Source organism: Pteropus medius, unplaced genomic scaffold, assembly GCF_902729225.1.
Source record: "Pteropus medius unplaced genomic scaffold, Ma_sr-lr_union100, whole genome shotgun sequence".
Taxonomy (NCBI): Eukaryota; Metazoa; Chordata; class Mammalia; order Chiroptera; family Pteropodidae; genus Pteropus; species Pteropus medius.
Window position 1 is genome coordinate 10,704,635 of NW_024344240.1, and position 25,461 is coordinate 10,730,095.

General features: G+C 30.2%; 1 protein-coding gene across 1 annotated transcript in view; it reads right to left on the minus strand.

Annotated features, from left to right (window-relative positions):
* The window catches only part of SNTG1 (syntrophin gamma 1), a gene marked incomplete at its 5' end in the record, with an annotated part of 69,322 nt that extends 45,068 nt beyond the window's left edge, over positions 1–24,254 (minus strand). The window contains 3 exons of the mRNA XM_039868965.1: positions 4,239–4,391; positions 22,866–22,937; positions 24,132–24,254. Coding sequence (XP_039724899.1) covers positions 4,239–4,391; positions 22,866–22,937; positions 24,132–24,254 — 348 coding nt within the window. The remainder of the gene's footprint in view (positions 1–4,238; positions 4,392–22,865; positions 22,938–24,131) is intronic.
* Positions 24,255–25,461: the final 1,207 nt, after the last annotated feature.

Below are 25,461 nucleotides of genomic sequence, written 5' to 3' on the forward strand. Positions count from 1 at the left end.
TCCCTTGCTATATAGGAAATAAAATCTATATTAAAAAATTTATATGTAGATAAGATTTTGTTCAATTGTTAGGTCTTCTAGTTAAATATCACTTCATTTTCATTAAATCAAAAGTGAATTATTAAAGATTAAGGTATTACTTAAATTCTTGGCATATGAGTTCATGAATATTATTAAAAGAGAACTCTCAGGCACACAAACACAGATTCTCAAACCAAGGCAAAAAATACAAGAAACATCATAACCTTAAGAGTTCTATATGTTTATCCATGTGGAACAAGCTATTTCCCAAAGACACTTACCACTTGCCTATTATTTGTATAAACTTATTGATTCTTCAGAAATCAACTATTAAATGACTTTTCACATTAAGACAAATTAATTTATAACGTTACTTATATAAAATTTTTGGAATGACTAATAAAATTTAGATACTGAAATATAAGAATAACAGATATAAAATAAAAACATGAGCTTATATGAAATATGATGTATTTTTATGTCCATAGACTAGTTTTATTTGCATTTAGTTGCAAACTGTAGTGAGATATTCAAATAAAGAAAAATACTTTTAATTAACACACAAAGAGAAAGAGAAAGTGGAAGAGGAAGAGAGAAATCTATCTTAAGCAAATTTTCAATACTAATCTTTATGTCGTATTTGTTTTTGTAATACTATATATAAAAGTACAGTAAATGAATCACATTCTCACTATAATTATGGATAGATGCATTAAGTTGCCTTTATCAAAAAGCTATATTTTATATTCATATATTTAAACCCAATTTACATAAGAAAGTTATAACCATGCCAAATTATTCATTTGGAATTGAGTTTTGTTTTGTTTTGTTTTGTTTTAAAGCAGGTTAGCAAACAAACTTAATAGGATTTATAAGTTAATTTTAGGGTGGAATTTTATTTAATACATAGGCATCTTCCATGTTTGCATCTACCCATTACTATTTAGTCAAAACTATTCTCAACATTGAGAATGTTCAAGGCGATCTCATATCCTCCAATTTAGACATAGTTATTTGCTACTTTCAAGTACTATCATTTAAAAAAGTATGTCAGTTGCAAATGTTAAATATTATGTTAAAATTTATTTTTTAAGTTCAGAATTATAAATTAAATTACATGGTCGATAATCATTAAATTGAAACAGATAGATATGCTTTAAATTGAGATATATCGAAGTTTAATTCTATAATATCTAATCTTAATCATATACAATGATTATATATCTTTTATATTGAAATATTTGATATATTGTTTATTTTGTATTTTCATTTTATAATAAAAAAATAAATTAGAGTTAGACAAAAAGTAAAATCTTACTGTTGTTAGAGAAGTTCAAACTAGAAACATTTTGAAAGATTTTTGCACATTTATATATAACACATTTAAAGATATATTACATATAAAATACTTGTTAATATGCCCTCTTGGATGATAGTTAAATGTCTATAGCTTGATAAAATGCATATGAAAGAGTTTGAAATAATAATATAGAAAATATATTTTTAAAAGTAATGCACTTTTTCATTAAAAATCATTTTTTAAAAGAACTACTTTTTTATCAAATATAATTAGTGTAAGGTCAGAAAATGTATCTGCTTCTTACTAGTATTATTCATTTACTCTGGGAAAATTGTTCAGAAATAGGATGAGCAAAGATACTAATAATACTGTAAGTGAATTAGGTTTAATATTGGTACTTTGAATACTAGGTATACTAAGTTTGAATACTGGTACTTTGAAATGTTGTAAGATTTTATCCATATCAATTTTTATTTCCTGTTTCAATATTCACTACATTTTCTAAATTTTAAGGTATTAATCTAAATGCAATGTAGAATATTTAGAAATGCCTGATTTAACTGGATTATTTTTGAAAATATATGTAGATATTTATATCAATATTAAGTACATTAGATATCAAATAATATGTAAATAGGTAGAGATATATTAGAAACTAAAATGTTAGTGTGCAGTCATATTAATGAAAATCAAATTCAAAATAAAATTAATTTTATTTACTAATTCATAATTGGATTATTCAATTCATTAATTTTCTGCATTTCTGCTCATTTCACAAAAGGCCATATATTTTCTTTTTATTTTATTTCTTTATCAACTTTAATGATAGTGGGAATATTGAGAACATAGAAACATAAGGTTCTTCATGTAAATGTACTTACATTCTTGAATTTTGAAAATAACACTGTGAAAGTCTTTAGTCATTGACTACTGATTTCTGATAAAGTAATCAAATAAAAATAGTTTTATATTTTTATAGAAAATTTATGACTAGGAAATTAGGAAGTCTATAATAAAACCAAAAGCTAAAAAGGCATTAAATATTATCCTTTTCACTTACTATATGCATCTTACATTGGTATTATGAATAGGTAAGTTGATGGTTCAAATAAATGTATTGTTCAGGAAATCAGCTTAGAGAAGACGAAGCCCATATTAAATAAGACAGTATTAAAATACAGTGAAACAACATAATTTTATCTCTACCTCATTTATAAACATTAGGAGACTTAAAATTAAATGCTAAATTGAGACTATCAGGTAAAAGTCACCATGTAGTTGCTTCCAACTGAAGTGTGGTATTCTAAGAAAATGATAATTACAAAATCCTAAAAATATCAATTTAGATTTTAAAAATGACAGCTATTAAACTAACATATTTTAATGTTGTAAATCATCTTATATGTTGGCGTTTGAAATAAAATCATATTTAAATAGTTTTTATCATTTCATTTTTTATATTAAAGTATCTATTTATTGAAATGAGGTTCTATACAGTTAAACTTTTGAAACAGTATTTCTCAGTTATTTTAACATATTTAGATATATGCAGATCAGCAGAGCTATTAGAAAATGTTCATTGAGCAATAAAACAAGTGAAATGTGAATCTTTTTACTGTCCTTGTCCCTGGATTGTCATGTCATACTGGTGCAACTCGGTGTGTTGAATATAGTTTTTAGTCAGAAAAAAATAATCTATGTTACAAATTAGTTCAACATATAGAAAAAATACATACCAATCTCCTATTGTAGATAAGGATTCCAGAACAGTAGTCAATCAGCATTGTCACATAATTTTTAAAAATCAATGCCATGTTTAGGTCCTGGCTCTATGAATACATTTGTGTATAGCAAATGCATAACTGTTCAGCTTTGTGAAAGGTCTCTGCTAAAGATCTGCTGCCAAACCAATATTTGGTAGCCTGTTCCATTTCATGGTACCATGAATTGGAGAGGATGAAGGTTCTATGAACCTTTGATCTAGATATAACTCCTTTTTTTTTTTAAGTTTATTGGGGTAACATTGGTTAATACAATTATATAATTTTCAGGTGTACATTATAATTCGACATCTATATATTCTATTGTGTGATTACCACCCAGAGTCCTGTTTCTTTCAGTTACCATATATTTGATCCCCTTTACCCACTTCAACCTCCCCAAGTCCCATATATTTGACCCATAACTTCATACTTAAGAAATAAAGTTTAATAAATATCTTCTGAATACTTGTGATGTACAAACTGAATTGTACTTCCGTTTGTAGATTACTAAAATAATCCCAAGCAAACTATAACTTAATGTGAGCAATGTCAAGCACACATCACTCCAATACAAGACAGTATGTGTAGACTTAAGAAAATGAACACAAGAAAGTAATATTAGTGTTCAAAAGTGGGAAAGTTTGAACAGAATTGTTGTGGAAGAAGTAGTGGTAATTGGTGTGCAAAGCAGACTGGAAGTCAGGAAAATCATAAAGGGTGATGTGAACTATGAAAAAGTTTTAAATTCTTTGTATAGTTTTGAAGGGTAGGGAGCATTGTGGGTGAATGGAGCCATTCAGCTGAATGTTAGGTGATCATTATTGGAGAACAGAAAATTGCTTGAAACCAATTAATTAAAATCAGAGCATGTTCAGTTTAGATTTGAAGTGGAGCAGATTCTAATTAAAATTAGAAATAATATATTTTGATGAATGGTATGAAATAGCCTAGAGAGATCAAATTATAGAAAAATTAAAATATTTTTCAGAGCTGTGTTTCTATTCATTTAATCACAGTGGCTAATTATCAAATGTATTTGAGGAGGTCAAGACTCATGGAGCTGTATTTTTATGCTAATTTGATTTTTAATTAGAACTCTAGAATGTGGTCATGCATTTGTGGTAGTCAGGTGCTAAAATTCCACAAACTCTCACCTGTATTCGTTCCACTTCCAGAAAAGTTGCTGTTTGGAAGGCTCTTTCCCACTGGGCAAGGTCACAGTCTAACTCCACAGAGAAGTAGAGATCTTCCCCAGACTCAGACTGCACAGTGAAGCAGTGTTTCCGCCGGTCCAGCATGTCACTATCCTGATGAAAACCTGGAGTTACATAGGCTGGCATACATCAATTCATAATGCTAACACGGTCATACTTTGAATCAATGTTGACTAATACATAGTGGAGATGCTATAATCATAAAGATTATACTCTGTGATATCACGCTATCTTCATTAAAAATGGTCACAGCAGCCAAAATTCCAGAACTCAAAGTCCATAATTAACACGTTTCTTCTCTGTATTGATACTGAAGCACGTCCGTAATATAGAAGTCAAGATTTCTGGCTTCAATTCTTACTAGCAATGTAACTACCAAAAAAGCATTTAAACATGAGATTCAGTTTCTCACAGAACAAAGGGATAACACACAATCTCCCTTTTTCCTTACAGAGCTGTTGTGATGGTGAAATTATTAAATAGAGTGTGAGGTTGGCCTCAATAGAAACAATAGTCTCCAGAAAACTTTCGAACATTGGAAAAATATCATTTAAAAATAGTAATAAAATAAAAGCTAACATATATGGAACACTATCATTGTAGATTTTTCTCATGTATGACTTCTTCAGAAGTATCTTCTAGTTTTTCAGATTTATTCTGAGTCTCTTGGATACCTTCTGTAGACTAATAACCAAAATCTGTCCTAGAATACGTCTCAGATTTACATATTTACATAAAAACATTATATTACAAATATATTTGATAATGTCTATATTTTTTTAAGGTAGTCAGAGGTCAATGGATATAACTAAAATGTATTTGTATTTCTTTTGGAAAACAAATACAATAAACCATGTGTTTATAATAATCATTGAACACGTAGACATTACGGTCATACATTTTCTATTGTATTTAAAACACATAAAACTAAATGCAGAAAAAGTGGCCAAAAATTGGTAATTCATTCCTATAGCATGTTCTTGCATAAACTCGTATGGTTTCTTCTTTCCTTTACACTATAATTATGTCACCTAATATTTGCTGATTTGACAAGTCACTTGCTTTTAAATTTTCCAGATGCACTTATCATTGCTCTAATAATAGTTATATTTTCAAGTTTATAGTATTTGTGGAATTGAAAATAAAAATAAAAAAATAATAGAAAGATGAAGAAGAAATATTTTCTATTATTATATTAAATATAAATTACTTTATAAACTATATGACTACACTAATATGTTCTTGATTGTTATGTTTGTTACTGCATCTTTTACTTGAATTTGTAGTGAATCAGGAAATCATTTAGTCTTTAGGTATGGAGTTATTTTAAACAAACAAAAAAATCTAATTTATAATGAAAAAGAAGAGCAGACTCAGGATGGATTCTTCAGCTACAATTAATAATTTTTATTCTTTTGCAACTATTTTAATAATTAAAAATGGAAGGAAAAAACATATCATCAAAATTAAATCTTTCCAATTAGTTTTGAATTAGAATTTCAGGAATTATCAAGCCTCTAAAGGGCCTTATTAAAATTATATCAATTCCCATACAAAAAAATGATAGTTTTAATAAGATAATACAATTTTTCATTTTTATAAAAAAAACAATTGTAATATTTTGTATAGAGAAAATTTAGATATATATCAAAATACTGCTAGCAATATCATTAGATTTATAAAAGAGAAAGTTAGTAAATTGATTCAAAATATTATAAATTTGATTCTGTACATGACAGAATGAAAAAGATATTTTGTATTATTTAGCCAGTATCACATATATGGGAAAATAATGTTTGTTTTAAGTAATATTAAATCAAGAATTACATAATTTCAACTTTCTTTTGCACTATGTAGAAATAAACTAAAAGTAAAAGTAATATCATAAATTTTAATATTTCCTTTTTTATAGCTACGGCAGATTCCAAGATATTAAAACCACTTTTTTTATCATCAAAACGTCAGTAATGCTTTCCAGAGTAATTATTTTGACTACCATCAATTAACTAACACTATTCACAATAAAAGTGAAACATGCTTGCTGGAATTATTACATATGCAAATTTGACTCCTGCTATTCCCTAGATATTTATATGTATACTGTGTGTTTGTACCCATAAAGGTGTGTGAATTCCATCCCAGATTAAAATAGCTTCACACATGTTAACCCTGATCCCTATAAGTATGTTTATTGTTCATGTTAATAATATTTTTATTTGAAAAACATCATATATATCACCAAATATTTCTATAGATATTATCCCATTATCCATTTATATTTAAGAAAATTAAGATCTAGAAAGTTTAAATAAATAAGTACAGATACTGAAAATTTAGAGATTTTAGAATTTTTAGATAAAATATGTTTTCAATAAACATAACCATTCACCAATTGTTCTAATTATTGGCATTACATTAGTTATTCTAACATTAAAATTTTTAGGTTTAGAAATCTCTGGAGTAGGGTGGGGAGAGACATGAGTGGCTTAAATAAGATAGATGTGGGATAAATTCCCTCAGACCACCGTGATACCAGCAGAGTGACAGTTTTTTTTTTTTAAGCACATATTAGTTTCAGGTATATAGTACAGTGCTTAGACATTAATATAATTTATGAAATGATCTGGATTAGCCTAGTACCCACCTGACACTATACACATTTAGTTCAATATTATTAACTATAGTTTTATAGGATAAAATTCTCCCTAGCGGCTTTTCTCTTGGCACTAGAATTTACCTGATTCAGGTGAAAATACATTAACTGATTATCTTAGAGTAAAACCAAAGTTGTTGTTCCTTGACTCTTTTAGGCAGGGGATACAATGACCAAAACCAACTTCCTGTTCTTCCAACATGTTCCTCTGTTATACCACTCATAATGATCCCCTTGTTTAAATCTATGCACACAGCATGGCTTAAGCTCCTTCACTGGTTTACTGTGTGTTAAATTTAGTTTTCTACAGGACTTAGAGAAGCAAAAAAAAAAAAAACCAGAGAGAGAGTTCCAATAAAGATAACTAGCCTATGTGGAAAAATGCTATGCATCCTTAAAAGGAAAAAAAGAAATTATATAGTAATGTTTTTAAAAAGTGAATGTTGTATAAACAAAATATAATTATCAAAAGAAACAATTTATCCCAGTATTCGATTTGCATTTTTGATTTCTTATTTAACATACTTGAATTAGTCTTCATGATTGTTTTGATTGACAATAGCATTTTCCCTAAAGCATTATTATTGAAACAAATAGAAGCTTTACTACCATAAATTAACATTACTAGAAATAGAAAAGCAAACAAATGAGACATAGAAAACAACAAAATTAATTCCTTATAACATTATTAAAAGGGATGACTGTTTAGATTAATGGTTTTAATTAATAATTATGAGATTCATCTTCCAGATTTTAGTTCTAATATTCTATTTCTGAGGATAATTACATTGCACTAAAAAAAAAAAACAAAAAAAACCCTCAAATTCATACTTAGAAATCTACTCGAAGTGTATATGGTTTTCCAAAAAAAAAGGCTTTCCAGCTACTTGCTATTATAAATATGGACATTATAAGGTGAGAAACAGTAGGAATTGTGGCTGGTCATGTGGTCCTGCCTTCCAAAAATAATACAAACAATCCTACCTTTAAATATCTCCAAAAGAATGAAATTCTAGTTCTTAGACTCTAATACTAGGTATGTGAAAACTGTTCTTGTTTCCTTTTTTGAAAACTGAATTCCTCTCACTGTAGTTTATACCAACTTTTTTTAATCTTTCTTCAGGTGTGATTAAAAACAGGTGGTCACTTTTTTAAAAAATAAACTTTTATATACTTGAGGAAAATTATCAAGTTACCTTTTAGTTTTTTTTTTTTTTTTTTGTAAAACCAAATGAAGTAAATTATTTTACTTTTCCTCTTTGGAGCTAAGTTTTAGCTATTTCATTCCTTTAATATCTCTACACTGAAACCTACTCAACTTTTTTTCTAAAAGTTCAAGTAATAAAAAACATCAGCTAGCCAGAATGGACTCATTCAGTTCTGAAGAAAATGAGATATAAAGGGACTTATGGCAACTAAAATTACACTTTTGCTTATATATACCCTAGTATATTGCTTCAATACTATGTCCGGGGAGATATAAAATGTGCAAATCATTGTGGAAAGTGGTATCTGGTTAGCAAATCTCTCATAAAATGTGTTCAATTAATCTTGTACATTTTGTCAGATGAAGGGGAAGTTTTTAGGTCAAACTGTTCAATTAGTATTCATGAATATAGGTGATGTAATCTTTGACCTGGCTTCTGATTTGGTCTTCCAAAGAACAACTCAAGACAAAACAAACTGCAATTAACAACCAAGTACCATTAGATGTTATCTTTTTTTTCTATTATTACTTCTTTTACAAATATAGATAATTTCCTAATATAGGTAACTTTATAAATATAGATAACTGTGGAAATATTTCAAGCAGAATTCAAGACTGCATGAACCCAGTGCTATCTCAGAAAGTATTTTACCCTTCACTTATATTGATTCCTGTATTAGGTATACGGTTGATGTTCAGTCAAAGAGTATTGAATGCTTACTATATGCTAGGCACTATTCCAGTATATAGACATATCACTGAACAAAACAGATGACATCTCTGCCTCATAGAGATATTTTTTTTTGAGTGGAAATGAGACAAATCATAAACAAAGTAAGAAAATGCTTAGTCATAACATGTCTTATGGTATTAAAGCCTATTTAAAGCTTTTGGAAGTGTTAGCCTCATGGGTCATTTATATAGAATGATAAAGAAAGGACTCTTTAAGAAAGTGACATTTGAGGAGAGGCATGAAAAGAGCAAACCATTTAGATATTTGGAGAGTATGGCAAGTTCGAAGAATCTGAGACTGGTGTGTGCCAAAACATGATAGTGGAATTGGAGTGAGTTAGTGGGCAAGTAGCAGGAGACTAGAGAAAACAAATAGAGGGATAAGCGGGGTGGTATGGTAGAGATCTTATAGTGTCCTGTCGTTGTCTGGAAAACTATAAATTTTACTTTGAGTCTAATCGAAAGCTAATAGCTGGCAAGGTTTAGGCAGGAAAACAGGAGAGAAAGGATAAGACTAATAGAGTTGGGACTTGAGGGTGACCAATGACATAGCAATAGTTTGAGGTATATCTCTGCTGATATGTCAGATAAGTGTGTGAGAGAAAGACTTAAGCTTGACTCCAAGGTCTCAGAAATGAGCAATTGGAAAGTTAGCAGGACCATTAGCCAAGGTAGGCAACTGGAGTGTGAGAGGACATGTTAAGTTTTAGAAGTCTACTAGGTCTCCACATGGAGGCATCTAGTAGGCAATAAATGAGTTTGTTTGGAATGCAGGGGAGAGCTCTCAGTGAATTCATAATTATTGATATTTAAATGACAATTAAAGCAATGCAATAGGAAATTGGTTGGGGATATCTCTGTAGTGAGTTTCCATGAAGGGCTATTAGCATTGCTGGATCACTCTGAGTAACTTTTTGTTCTCCTCATTTTTCTACATGACAGAACAAACGTCAAAACATATCAAGAATAAATTTCCTCTCATATATACAAACATAGCATTATTGTCATTTTTACACATTTCCATGATTAGAAAACAGGTTATGTACTATGTATCAGTATATATAGCAATATGTAATTAAAAATTACATAAAATGCATATATAAATGCATACTCATGAAATATGTTTTATTATAAAGAACATTGTTGGAAAATAGACATAATTCCTGGTATACTCAGAGTCATTATTTATATCTGGAATAAAACATATCTCTCTTTTATTTCACATGTAATTCTTTTTCATTCCTGACATTTAAAATAACTATATGACCTATAATATTCATTGTATCAGTTTATGTGTCTACATCAATAACTCTGATTTTATATAATTACAAAGCCTATAGATATTCTGTCCAAAATGAGTTTTTATTTATGCAATCAAATTTGAAGAAACTCTTAGTTAATGCCTATAATTGTTCTAGTATATAACATTTATCATATTAGCTCTCAAATTATTAAATTAATTAATAAATATATTCTGTGTCAATTTATTTTTTGTTTATGTGGTTATGACTTTTGTTTATTTGAAAACATTTATCCAGAGAAACAGAACTATAAAGGAAGAGACAAAATGACCAAATGAAGTTTAAATATTTGTTTAATTTTATTATATTGTGTTTGCATATACCGTTTTTAGGGTCATTTTGATGGAAGGTCAATGCCGATAAAGTCCGTCCACTCACAGTTCATTTACTGTCATTGAGACTAAGTGAGGCTGGAACTGTGAGCACATATCTGGCTCTGGTCTTACCTTCACTCTATCTTCTATGTTGCAGCCAAATGCTTCTATTTCACCAGAGCCCTATGATGCTGCACTTGAGGACCATAGGTCAGATTGGGTACTGGTGAACAAAGGAAGACAAAAGAGAGAGGGTGGCTTGGAAGGAGGGTGGCAGAGGCATGGACAGAGTGTCTGCTGTTTTCTAACTGTGCCCTAGTTTGCAATGCTTTCCCTAATTTTAGTGTGTGCAAGCTTAGATCTTCTCCAAGCAAAAAGAGAATCTGAAAAATGATACTTAATCAGGACAATGCTTCATAGTCCAATGAGAAAATTTGAATTTATTATCGTTAGCGCTTTGATGACATTCACACAGTTTTTCACTCTGTGTTGACCAATTACAGTTTCATCAGTCTTTTGTCTCTAAGTCAAGAAGTTGAAGGCCATAAAGAGTGTATTATACAAACAAAGATTCCTAACGTGATTTGCAAATTCTATGTGAGAACATCAAGAAAAGAATACTATTGGATTCATACTGTTTGAATTGTTATTTTCAAAAAGTGTGTTATATTAAGCAAGTCTTTTAACCAAAAGTTCCTGTTACACACAATATCCTTTTTGAAGAAGCTGTCTGCACTGCATGCCTGCCCTCTTCCCCACAACTGTTGTACAGATTAAGCAGATGGATCAATGAGTTGTAGAAATTGCAGATGATAGAGTCAATTACTATCATCAAAAGAGTTCTCCCAATTGAATGTAGTGGAAAAAAAGTAACATCATGAGGGTCACCTGACCAGGGTTATTATCCCAACTCTGCTGCTAACTGTGCAATAAAAAGTCTCAAGGAACTCATGCCACTTACACTCAAAAATGCCTAAAGGTGTCTGTACGTGACTCCCACATAAGATACGGTTGCTGAGAAATATCTACCATTGAATTATAATCTTATCTCTGATATCTGGGACACTCCTGATTTCTCTTTCTAAAATGTGTGTGGTTGAAATGGAACTGCTACCACATCCAGAGAAAAGTAAGCTTAAAGAGTTATAAAGATAGTAAAATTTTAGATCACCACCAGGAACTGAGTCTATTCTCTTAATGTTGAGCAATTGCTCAAAAGACTGTCCTATAATTCAAACAATAGAGGAGATATCTCATTCAAATACTTATTTAGACTAAGATAAAATGCATTTATGTCTTTACACTAATCATAATAAAGTCATATAATTTAGAAAATGGGTGTGGGAACTGCATTGGATAAAAGTAAAGGAACAGCCTTGGTGGACATGACCAATACCACTTTACAGTGACATACATTTCAGGAGCAATTTAGAGACAGAAATCACTAACATTTATTCAATACCTATTGAATGCCCTTTCTTAGTATACTTATTTATATCAATAAACCTACAAGGTAGCTATAATTATAATTCCTGATTTAAAGGTAAGAATTTGAAATAAAGATAAGAAATTTATCAGTGATATATTGCTGGAAATTAATGGAGCAAGAAGTCAAGCAAAGGCAACCTAATGTTAATTTATATTATCAACATGCTACTGTTCTTTCTCTCAATCAACTAATCTGGTGATCATGTTAAAATGGCATATAGAAACAAAATAATAATACTTAGTAAATAATAAATGGCTGAAGTATAAACAAATTTTAGGAAAATAAAAATAAAAGTAGTAAAATTATATATTGAAATAAAAGTAACCATAAATCATTTCCTTAGAATTCTCTTAGTTCCTATTAAGTTCATCGGCTATTATTCAGAGCAAATGATAATTCAGTAAGAGAAAGAAAAATTTGTATAATAATACTAAAACCAAATTGAATTTTATTCTATATTTTGATAAAATAAATATAAAAAAGTTATCTGTTATTTCCAAAACATCATAACTGATATCTCCAAAACACAAAATGACTAAACCTATGTATATCTATAGCTATATTTATATCTATATCTATATATCCATGAAAAGCAAAACATTTCATAGGAGTGCATCATATATTTCTCAATAACTCTTTGTTGGCCACAATAAATTGGAAACCTGTAAAGAATTTTCTCAATAAATAGTTTTTTAAAAATTAAGAACAATATTAATTATGACAAGATCTAATTGTTGATGAATGTAATCACAAAGGTAAAATTTAAATGTTCCTAACTTTATTATTTAAGAAAATACATGTTAATTTAAAATATTTCAGATATTTTAGAACTGGCCAAAGACTCTTTTCCCTTTTGGATATGACATAATTATTTTAAAGTTGCCACGCTGACAGGAGCAAAAGCAAACAAACAATGAAATCTAAATGCCTAAGTTAAATTTAATAAATTAGGTTCACCTATGTCTTAAAAACCATAATACTTGACCCACTCCACATAGTATAACATCTCGACATTTTTAATGTAAACATCACAGACTTTAAAAAAGTATAGACCGGTAAGGATAGAGAGCAACATATCCAGAAAGTCAGATCCTTCTGTGTTGTGTAGTTATCACCCTGAGTATATCTAATCTTCACTTTTTCTACTTTATAAAGTGAGTTCATGAGCAATAGGCCCAATCTATTCAACTCTTGAAAATATTCAAATGATAAGTAACAAGAGATAGTGTTAAATATATTAAGTTTCTATGAGAAATAATATTAATCATAGAAGTTAATATCATTATAAAAAAACATAGGAAAATAACAAGAACAATATTTTATTAATAAAATAATATGTAATGTATAATAGCAAAAATGTAGTTAATAATAATAATAATAAAATCATATGATTTAAAAGTGATAGTTCAAGCAATTTATGCTACTGTATCATTAAAAAAGACATTCTAAATAAATTTTAAGGAGACGTCAACACTTTTCTGCAATATTCCTTAGTAGATGAAGGCTTCATAAGAGGCTGACATCTGGTTTCCTCTAGTATTAAAATTATATATATTTTTTATTTTTAAAAACAATAATATACGATTTTGGACAGTCAAAAAGTTTTAAGATTTTATTCAATAGTAAATTTGAAGGGCAAATAAATGTATGAAAACAGATATGCAAAAGTATTAATTTTAGAAATATTGTAGAAAACCTAAAATAGACCTGAAGGAATTTAAACTGAATAGAAGATTACAAATGATTTCCTTCTTAAAAGATAAATCCTTGAGATCAGTACAAATTAATTTAGATTACAAAACCAATTTTCTAGCTTTCTCCTTACTTGGAGGATATGTTCTCATTAACTGCCCATACAAAATTTTACTAACCAGAAATTTATTATAGAAGATAAACTAACATTTATTTTACTTTGAAAGTTTTCAACTTATTTATATTTTATGGTTATTTAAATTTCATTTAGATATGTAAGAAAGACATACTCATATTTTTTAATTGACAAAGTAAATTAAAATAGAATTTAAATCAGAAATGCTCCCTAGTACTTATTCTCAAAATCATAGTCTTCTAACAAAGATTAAAGAAGTTTTGTGAAGTTGTAATAATTTATAAATATATTGCTCTTGATAGAATGTTTCATCAATAATTATATAAGAAGAAAGAAAAAGATAAGGTTTTGGTTTATTTGAAAACCAAGATTGGATATCTTTTGTGAATTAAGTTCTTAATGAAAGAAGAGACTATATCTTTTTCTAACACATCTCATTGCTAAGAGATACTTATTTGGTTTAAATAAAGACCTTGAGCTGCTTTAGAAGCTTTATGAAAATATTGTAAAGCTATAAATTTTATGACAAAAAGGACAATCGAAAATTTTAAAAATCATCAGATAGGTTACAGAAATCTCCCACAATTATTTAAAATGTTTGATATTTTCATGCTTTGTTCATACTTGACATAGAAAATGCAATGCAAATGGTATCACTTAAGAAAAATAGTAAAATAAAAATGATACTGAAATGTATGTACTACATAAGTAAGGGCAAACAAAAACTATTTAAAACATCTAGTCTAAAAAGAAATCAAAGCAGGGAAAGTATTATATTGTGATGTTTTTGAGCCTTCAAGAGCATACATAGGTCAATAAAACAAATATTTGTTTATTTAAGATGGGATTATTCCATTATTTCAACTTGATAAAGCTATTTTTTTCATTTAATTCTTTCTCAATTCCATTCATTTTAATAATTATTTTTAGTTGTTCTGTATTTGAACAAGATTTTAATCAGCATTACCTTAGAGTGTTCATCAATAGCCTGATTGCCTTTAGGCATGATTTACTGCATTTACTCTGAATTAATTGTTTTCTCTTCTTTCTTTGTTTTAAATTTCTCCTTGTTTAGCAAGTCCTGAAGAGCAATAATTTTTATTATGATCAGAAAAAGAAAACTTGCTGTAAATTACAGATTTATTTCTGGAACAGTTTGATAATTGCCTGTGTGATACCTCATAACTTCACGCTCACTCCTTAATTTTGTATGTAATTTTTGCAAATAAGAACATTAGACTATTCACACATTTAACCCTTATAGAATCATCAAAACAAAGATTTTGATATTGTTTATTGCTTCCCTCTATTCCTCAGACTCCACTCATGATTCACCAGTACGGAATCATCCATTGCATAAAAGTAGTTATGGCCTTTTAGTTGCCTTTGATGGGAACAGTACCTTGACTTTTCCCTAACTCTGATGATCTCAACCTTATTGAAGACTACAGGCCAGTTATTTTGCAGATCATGCCTCACCTGGGTTTATCTGACTTTTCTTCATAGTTAGACTAGATTAGATTACATCACATTGGATTAGATTACATTACTTTGGATTTCTCCATTATAGCATTAAATGAGATTGGACATTTCTACATGGTTAGATTGAGTTTATTTTACAGCGTTAATAGGAATGCCACAGGTCAGATATTTTTCTAATTGTGATATAATACTATCATCCAATCAGACATGCATACTTTTGATTTGTCCCATTAATAAAATGTTCACTTTAATCAACTTGTTAAGTCTATGCTGCCACTCTTGTTTCTGTAAAGTTATATAATATTTCATAGGAAAGTACTTTGAAACTATATTAATGTTCAGTTCCTCATTAATATTTTCACTTATTTATTTATTTATTTGAAGATTGATTCATGGTTTCCCATTTTATTCACTGAATTATAATGCATTCCTATTTTTTTTTTTTTTGAGATCAATTCATTCCACAATTGCTTGTGGATGCCCTTGCAGCTGGCTTCTGTGTCTTTTGACAGGTCTTCATTGTTCTTTGAGCACTTACTTATTTTGTGGGACAATAAGATGACAATCTTATTTTTTACTTTGTGTTCTATGACCTAGCCATCAGCAATTTTTGTACAGAATTCTGACAGCTGAATGCTGGGTGTTCTCCTTGCTGCATGGGACTCTGTGACCCCAGGTACTCTCAGGAGGAATCCCAAGGTCCTGATGTGCATATATATATATATATACACACACATAAACTTTGTATAAATGTGTGTAAACACATCTGTATTTATTTATATAGCCAACTATATATCTATACATTCATATTATATTATCATATATTTGTAGAGATAACTAATTGCATACCAATATTTCTAATTCTAATCTAGCACTATAAGGTTTATTTTAGCCTTCTTTCCTTTCATAATTGCAATTTCATCTCAGACACCAAAAAATTACGCTCCTATGACACACCTACTAAGTTGATCAATCCCTTTCCCTCTCTCCTCATCTACCAACAAACACCGAAAAGTTCTCTTCACTTAACCCAGCCAGGCATGCTATTATTATGTAGTCAAGCGGGCATGAGAGACAGGAGCAAAGGCCCAGCTCTGTAACCATTGAAACCTCCCTTGAAGATGTTCCTTAAGAACCTCCCAGAAACATCTCCTCTTTAGGGTTATAAATTAATCCAAATACTAAGGCACAAAGGCCATAAAAGCTGTTGGCTTAACCAGCCACAACACATGTGCAGAAAGTTCTACCCTAACCTGCCCACAATCTAAGCCTCATTATACCATTATTATAATATTATGCCTATGCCCAGAAGTTCATGAACCTAATTTTAGACTGAATTCTGTATAAGCACATGTGCAGTTGGCAAAGGGTTATATGGCAGCCAACTGTCAGTCAAGGTGACCTCACGTGCAAATAATCTAGGACCTCTCATCATGGCCCAAATATAAACAGACCTTTCCACTTCTGTGCTGTTATAGCTCTCTTCACTGAAAACCTGCTTCTTCCTTGGAGTGTACTCTGTTTTCTCTTTTATCTTTTCACCTCCCAAATTTCACAGGACTGCAGCCTTTTTTAGCATGGCCCATCTCCTTCTAAAATGCGCTTTCAATAAATTTTACTTCTTCTAAATCTCACTGACCTGTAATTCTTTTGTGTCAACAAAGAACCAAGGATTACCCTCCCCTACCCTCATGCTGCTGGGGCCACACCAGATTTCACATCACTCCAGCAGTAACAATATGTTGGTATTTTTCCTGAAAATGATTTTAGAAAAAAATATCAGTGTTACATTGATTACTTTGTATATTTTATCAAGAATTTAAATCTAACGCATATAATGTTAGTCTGAAAAGCAGTGTTCTAAAAATTCAAAAAAGAAAGATGGTCTTTCAAAAAAGATGCCTTTCTGCTCAATCTAATGCTGGCTCTGAAAGGAGGCAGGCTGTAAATTTCTGCAAACCAAGTGGTCCTACACTTTTTCAGGATTTGCTAGCCAAATTATATTAAGAGGTACATTTCTATAAAGAAGAACATACAATTCAGCTGTTTAAAATAAAGCCAAATATTTCATTCTCTCCTCTTCTGTGTTTTCTCATGTATGATTGGTTGATGGGATGATTATTATATCTTGGCTTTCGCATCACACAGATTGTTCTCATCTTTCTCTCATTAGAAAGAATCTGACCATTGGAATTGCACTCATAAATCCAGCTGTAGAATGAGGAGCTATACCTGAGCTAAAAACTTCGCTGTTCTGTAGGAAGAAGGTGACACTGGTGCTCAGTTAGATAAGAACAAAACACTGGAGTACAATTCTCTTTCCTAAGGACACTGGTATTAAAGAACTGTTTTCATCTGAAGATACTACACAGCACCCCAGAAACATAAGCGTAAAAAATACTAAAGAGCTGTGTTAGATGGTTATTTAAAAATACAATGAACTTATTTCTAAATTTTCCAATTTTGTAGTCTTTGTCAACTTTGAAAATTATTCTATATTGAGAATGTTTTCTTATTTTAAATATTCACTTTCAAGCCTAATTATATATTTCTACTTTTGCACATTTTGTTTTTTATTAATGAGGCTCAAAAATTGAATAAGCGACAGGCTCTACATCTGGACACACCCTTTTTGATTGGTACCCAAAGACCTCTAATGGTAAAGTATATCTAATGTTGAGATGTAGTGTGGTATTAGTTGCCTAGAGTATTGGCTTTGCTACTTTAGGTAGCATATCTGTTGACCATACTTCCTTCTTCTAGGTTCTAAAAAAAAATAACAGAATTTTAGTTTTTGTTTCATTTTTCTCAAACTCCATTTTGTTTCATGTTCCCCTCCAATTGCCAAATTCTAAATTAGAGACATGTAAAATCTGAGATTTCTATTAGACACATAAATACACAGGTATACACACTATTGAGTGCTTAGAATTCAGGGACAAGATCTGGGCAAGATATATACATGGGGGGGTTATCATATATATACATCTGGATATATACATTGGTGTTTCATGTACACCAGAGTAGCAGAGTTGACAAGATCTATTACACTGGGAATAGCTGGCCTGAGATAAGAGCAAAGGACTATCTATCAGTATAGGGCTGCAGTGGACATTTGAAATGCTTAGAGACTTTTTAAATAGGGTATAGGATCATCACCTAAGAGTGAGAATGAGAAGCATATATTAATGTTGAGAAAATAGAAAACGGTTTAATGTAGGCCCTGGTAGATTAGGCAAGAAGATGGACTAAAAAAATATAGCATGACTGTAAGGCAGAATTAAAGGGTTTCTTAAAGTCCTGGTCTAGAATTCAAAGCATGGTGTGCCTTTGTCCAGCTATATTCAGCTACACTGCTGTGTTAGAACTAGAACTCAGGTGATCATTTTGCCAAAAGAGTCAGATAAACAAAACCAGTGCCATAGGTTTGGGCTCTGGAGACATGAATGTAATGACTGACCATAGGCTTTTATGCAGTCTTTTCATCAGGTCCTAATTCTTCTGTCCTGCACCTCTCCAGCCCACCACCCATGCCTTTGTTTGGAATATGTCATCTCTGACCAGAATCTTTGCAGCATCACCTGGCATGCCCTTCTCCCACCCCTCCAATTCATCTCACATTGAAGCTAGAAGTCTCTTTTTAAAAAGGCAAACTCTGTCATTTCGCATGCTTGAAATCCTTCAGTGTCTCCCTCCTTTGTTTTTCAAATAAGGTTCATATTCCTTATTATTGTCTTTTAACAGCTCCCCCTACCAACACAAAAACACCAATACAAACCTCATACCTAAGTGAATCACAGCTATGCTGAACATTTTTTAGTTGTTTAAACGTACACTTCTTTGTACACTTGGACAACTTTACACATTACTTCCTATGCTCTGAATGCTTCTTTCTTCTCTCACTCACCAAACTCCAAGTCCAACCCAAACACAGCTTCATCTGTTGGATCCTTTAATAATCATTTAGATTTCAAGTTTATTTAAACCCCCCTCCAAAATGTCCTTTTTAAATTCCTTTGTCAGCTAGGCTTTTGGTCAGCTAAACCTTCTTATACATTTGTATTAAATCCCTAATACCTCATGGAGTGCTTGACACACAGAAAGTACTTAACAAATATTTATATTAATTAATAAAAACACATTCACAAATCAATTAACAAATTGCTAATTTTCACAATAATCTATGCTTTTTTAACCCCTTTGAACCATTGGAGAAACTGAAGATTACAGTGCCTAATACCTTTGCAAAGAAAATGTCCTATCTTATTGTAAATGGTTTATCTCTTATCAGTACCAGGATGATTTCTATTCTCTTTTCTTTCCAATCTATCAATGCTTATACTGAGATAGAGAAAGAGGTCATATAGTATAACATTTAAGAGCACAGATTTTTGAGACAGACTTCAAAATTCAAATCCTTAGCTCTGACATTTACTACTTATGTGTCCTTGAGCTATTTACTTAAACTTTTTTTGTCTCAGTTTTCATATCTGCAAAATGGAAATAATAATAACTGCCTCATAGTATTATTGTAAAAATTAAATAAATTATATAAAGCATTTAGAATAACACCTGGGACATATGTGTAAGCTAACTATACCAGATGATGATTATGTTTTTATTTTTATTATTACTGGTGTAGCTTCATATCAGAAAAGAGGGTTTACCCAATTAGTGGTCCCAGGTAAGATGTTCTGTGATCTATTAAATTGTGTTTTTAAATTTACCTTTTCTGAAGAATACCTTCCTAGAGACAGAAGTCTACAAATCACAACTTGCAGAGGATTCTACTTCATGATAGAAGATGGTTGGTTCTTTGAAACAGTACCTTCAAATTTGCTACCCAGACTCAAACACCTGAGACTCAGCTTCTTATCAAACCAATGGTCCTTCAGGCACTGGTGTGTGTATGCAGAAAGAAAATTCATTTAGCACTGAGTCTTATATCCACCCCTCTATTCTTATGTAATATGAAATTTTCCTTCGGGAAAGAGAATCTGTGATGGGTAATTCTACATGTCAATTGTAAATCCATGAAACATAGAACTTTGGTGTTATACTCAGTAATGATAGGAGAGCTTTCTTATTTACAAATAACAAGTGAGAATAGATTTATATTTTAGTCAGAGTCTGAAAATATTTATATCCAGGCCTCACCAACTTATGTAAATAAGCTAATAAGCTTAAGACAATTTTTTTGCTGAAAGATAAATGTAAAGTGCTCTTTGATTTTAATTTGGGCAAAGTGAAATACATGAACATTTCTAGATACTTGTGATAGCAGTATAAATTTGGTATATTTTTCTATGAGGCAATGTAGATATATAAACTTAACATCTTCAATATATTAAAATATTTTCCATTCAGGAATTCTTAAACTTGGAATTTAGATAAAGGAAATAACTTGGAAATTACATGACAGTCTTTGGGCAAGGTCAATCTTTTGCTACCTATTTTTTATGCCTTTTTACATTTACTTAATGTCTGTATCGTCCCAATAAAATGTGAGCTCAATGAAAGCAGAAACTTTTTTCTGACTCCTTTTCCAGCCACATCACAAGTGTTTATCAGATTATCTGGTATATAACAAATACTCAACAATTATCTGTTAAATAAATCAAAGAATGAGTGTTGTCATATGTTTGATAAAACAATTGGAGAAGTCTCTAAAACGCAAAATTGAAGATTTGGCTTAGTAAATATGGGCAAATAATGGGATAAATATATCTACTGAAAATTATAGTGTTTTTGAAGGAATATTAATTGATAAAAAATTCAAAACATATTTTTACATGAAAAAGCAGATTTCAAACCATATAATCCTAACTTTGCAATAAAATATTAAGTACTTATGTGGAACCAGACATAATTTACATTGTCTCTTTTAAATTATTTTTTAATTTCAAGTATTATAATAAACACAGTATTTCTAAATGTTCGGATCACTTTCTTTTTTTTTTTTAAGAAAAGGTTATAAAGACCATGTAGCTACTTGGAAAACAGTTAGGAAATAATCTAAGTCTAAATAACATTAAAATGCATGCTGGACATGAAAGTTATATTAATGTATGAAAAATTCATATTAACATGAATAAGGGATGGACAAATAAAACTAATTTGTTAAGGTAGTTAATTTCTGGGTTCTTTATCTTTTCTTTCTCTCTTTCCCTTCTTCTTTTCCTTCCTTCCTTCCTTCCTTCTTTCTTTCCTTCCTCCTCCCTTCCTTCTCCTCTTCCTCCCTCCTCCTTCCTTCCCTCCCTTCCTCCCTCCCTCCTCCTCCTCCTCCTCCCTCCTCCCTCCTCCTGTCCTTCCTTCCTTCCTTCCTTCCTTCCTTCCTTCCTTCCTTCCTTCCTTCCTTCCTTCCTCACCCTTGTTTTATTCTTACTTTTTAATCTCACTATATTTTTGGTAAAAAAAAATAATTAGTAGCTATCTTATTATCCATTTTGTAATTATTTTTTTTAAAAAACTGGATTTGTGTAGGATCTCTTATTCTCTAGACGCTGGTATATCTTTTAGGAGCTGCCAAAGCCTTCTTTATTAACAATAAACTCAGGTATACTAGAGTTTTTCTTCCACAATTAGTCCCATGATAGAACTAAAACTATATTACATTGACGATTAAGCCATGACTTATATTTTTCTTTAGCTCTTGTGCTATTGTGACTGTCAGCTTTAATCTAAGATTATTCTGTAGAGAAGAAAAATTGTGAACCCTTTTGAGGTAATCATATTTTTTGGTGTCTCTCTGCCTTCAGACATGTTTGATACATTTCAGTACATTGTAAATGTTTCAATATTTTCTACTCAACTGAGAATTTAACTGAAAGAAAAATAACTGACATAAAACACAGGAAACTTTATTCTCCTTGATTTTAAAAACAAGGTCAAACTTAAGAAGGACTAATTATGTCTGTAGTACTTCGAAGCCTACTTCCAAGTTCCTAGATTATAAACTAATGTCAATTATTATTTAGGTTTTATAAATTATTCCCAATTTGATTCTTAAATTACTACAGAAACCATATGCAATTTCACAGAATTCTTGATGACTTTCTATTACAACAATCTTTTGTATAGCAAATTTGATTCATGACAATTGTATATTGTTTCCCATACTCAGAAAGATAACTCCACGACCACAAAAAAAAATACCTTTCTTTGTATATGCCTTTATATTTTCTATATTTTCTAATTCTCAGCCTTAAGCAAATCTTTCTCTTATGTATTTTACTCAGCAAAACACTATGGTAATAATTACAGTTCAAATTTAGACTATTTCCAAGTGAACTTTTTACTTTTTCCTCAAAGGATTCCTGTGAACCTTTTCCCTGTTCTCTTCCCCAGACTGAGGTACTGCAGAATCTGCTTAATTATTTAAGCCAATGAGATGATGCCTATGTTTTTCTCTACATTCCATCTATCTATATATTTTTATTTGTCTTTACCTTGTATTTTTTTTTATATCCATGCATCATTTTTTTGTATGACCCACTATGAGTACAGAACCATTCTTTGCTGAGGAAAAAACATTAAAATCTTCACTGCTTATTGATCATACCTTAAGAATCTTGCACATAATTTCATAAACTGAAAACGTTTTCTCTGCTCGGGTCCAGTCCCATGTTGTCACCTTTAAAAGATAAAGTAATATGCCATTTGTCTTAAAAAGATAGTTTCTGGTTTTTTTATATATTATTTATATAATATGATTCATAAGTGAACATTTCATATATGTAATATATAGTCTCTCAGTTGTGAAGTTACACTCATAAAAGTCCATGAATAATGCTTTGGTCTCCTCCTTTCTAGGCATGACCACCATTTCTCTTCCTCTTTCAGCAAATTTTTTATTGCATTCAACAGTCTCCATTTGTGCAATGTCTTTACATATTTTAAATAAAGCATGTATTCTCTACATATAAACACTAACTATATATATATTTCATATATATATTCTCTATATATTCCATATATATTCTCTATATATTCCATATATATTCTCTCTCTCTATATATATATTCCATATATATTTAGTTTACCACTAGTTACATAAAAGAAAATTACTAGATAGCAACAAAGGCTTTACTTTTCTTAAAAGATAATTTATTTTAGGAAGTCATCTTATGTGAACATCTTATAACATTGTGAAAACACCAAACACTACAATGAAGTTTCACATATTTAAGTTTGGAAATATATCTGTCTGCTCAGTCATAAGAAATTATTCAGAGTAGTAATATAATAAAAAATATAAATATTAGTGGCTTTTTTACTCCTTCCTGGTGTTTTGAAATTTATATAGACATAGATATTCAAAATAGCAGCAAGTTGGACTTGATAATTCTAATACTTTAGGCATTATTAGATCTCTAAGCGAGTGGTCTGGCATTTGATATTTATAGACAATAAATATTTATTGAGAATATACTGCTGTGTAAGGTATATGTTTCCAAAAGCAAAATCTTTTATGCAACAGATACCCATTTGTATTTAATAGAAAGTCCAATAACTAGAATATAAGATATCAAAAATATTATTGATTTGATTTAGACAGATTTGTGCCACATAAACATATTTTAACTGTCATGAATGCCTAAATAGAAAAGACTTCTAGATTTCAAGGGTTATAAGAAAAAAATGTTTAATGCCAGAATATATATCTTTAGCAAAATATATTCAGAAATATTTGTACTGTTTTCTGTATTTTTTCTGTATCTTATTTTCAAAATATATTGGTAATATGGTTTTTGTTATTGTTAAACTGATGTCATTCTGTAGTGATAATAGAAGGAAAATAAAAAAAACATTGGACAAAAACACTTACTGGAGGTGCCAGAAACTTGTAAAGACATGATCCCCTAAGAGCTAGAAATGTTGGTGAGTACACACATTCTTGAAGGGGATCCTGCTCCCGTGCTTCACACCATCCCATGTAGACTATCTGCAAGGAAATTGAATATAATTACTGCCCTGAAAGTCTCATATCAGAGGTATTTTATGTATATTTTTATATTTTGCAGTATTTTAATTCTCAACATTATCAAATTAATTGATGCAAAAAAGTACATTAACCAAGCTTACAGTCAATAAGTGAATATGAACCATTCATACAAGTTTATAATATGTTTTTATCAGCATTTATCAAGTGTTTGTTTATGTAACCCAATTTAGCATGAATTATATCTTCCACTTTTTATCATTTATGCTATAAAAATATTTCTTTGTAATAGAATTCATGGACTTATACTATCAGTTTCTTAATTAGTGACATTTTACTATCTGGGAATGTATTCCCAGTATAAAATATTCAAGTAGAGAAGTCAAAGAGAGATACCTGGTGTGATTACTACTGGTGTGTGACATACCACATCTCCATTGTGACTGATAGCATGGGATGAAAACCTTTCTTGCTTTAGTCACTGATCTAAGATGAATATATATCTATCAAGCATTATTCACATATAAAATGGCAGTGCCAACTCTTTTGCTTTTAGCTCTTAAATTTAGGTGAATCAATTTCCAAAAAAAAAATCTTATGAGATAAACCACTCCTCTTTTCATCTTTTGATTGTTTTGAAGGTTAAACATGTACATAAACATTTATTAAATGAGTCTTACATATCTAAAACTGTATTCATATGTCATTCCATATCTCTTACCACAGTCTATGTGGTCAAAGTATCTGGGAGGATATATTTCCCATCTCATGTAACTTACTTTGTTTTTATGGTTGTTCTTTCCTGCTCTGACTTTCTTTCTTTCCTTGTCTTTCTTTTTCTTTTTCTTTTTCTTTTTGTTATGGTAAATAGGTTATTAATGCACATGCATAAGTAGGCTGGATTTAGTATCTTGTGCTTCTATTACTACCATTAAAAAAGCATACTCAAGTTAGACACATATGGAACAGTTGATAGAGCCCAGACTATCTCCTGTACACAAACCGGCAAACTCCAGCCTAGTGGCTAATGCCAAACAACCAGTTCACTTGCAGAGAGAGATAAATACCTTTGTAATGTTCCACCTACTTTAGGGGTTGTTTTGTTATGCACTATCACTGTAGTGAAAGCTTACTAAAAACAACAAAAAATTGAAATGTGGAATTTGAATTAAGATAACTGTCTGATTTCAGATTTAATTTTCTTTCTGCTATATTT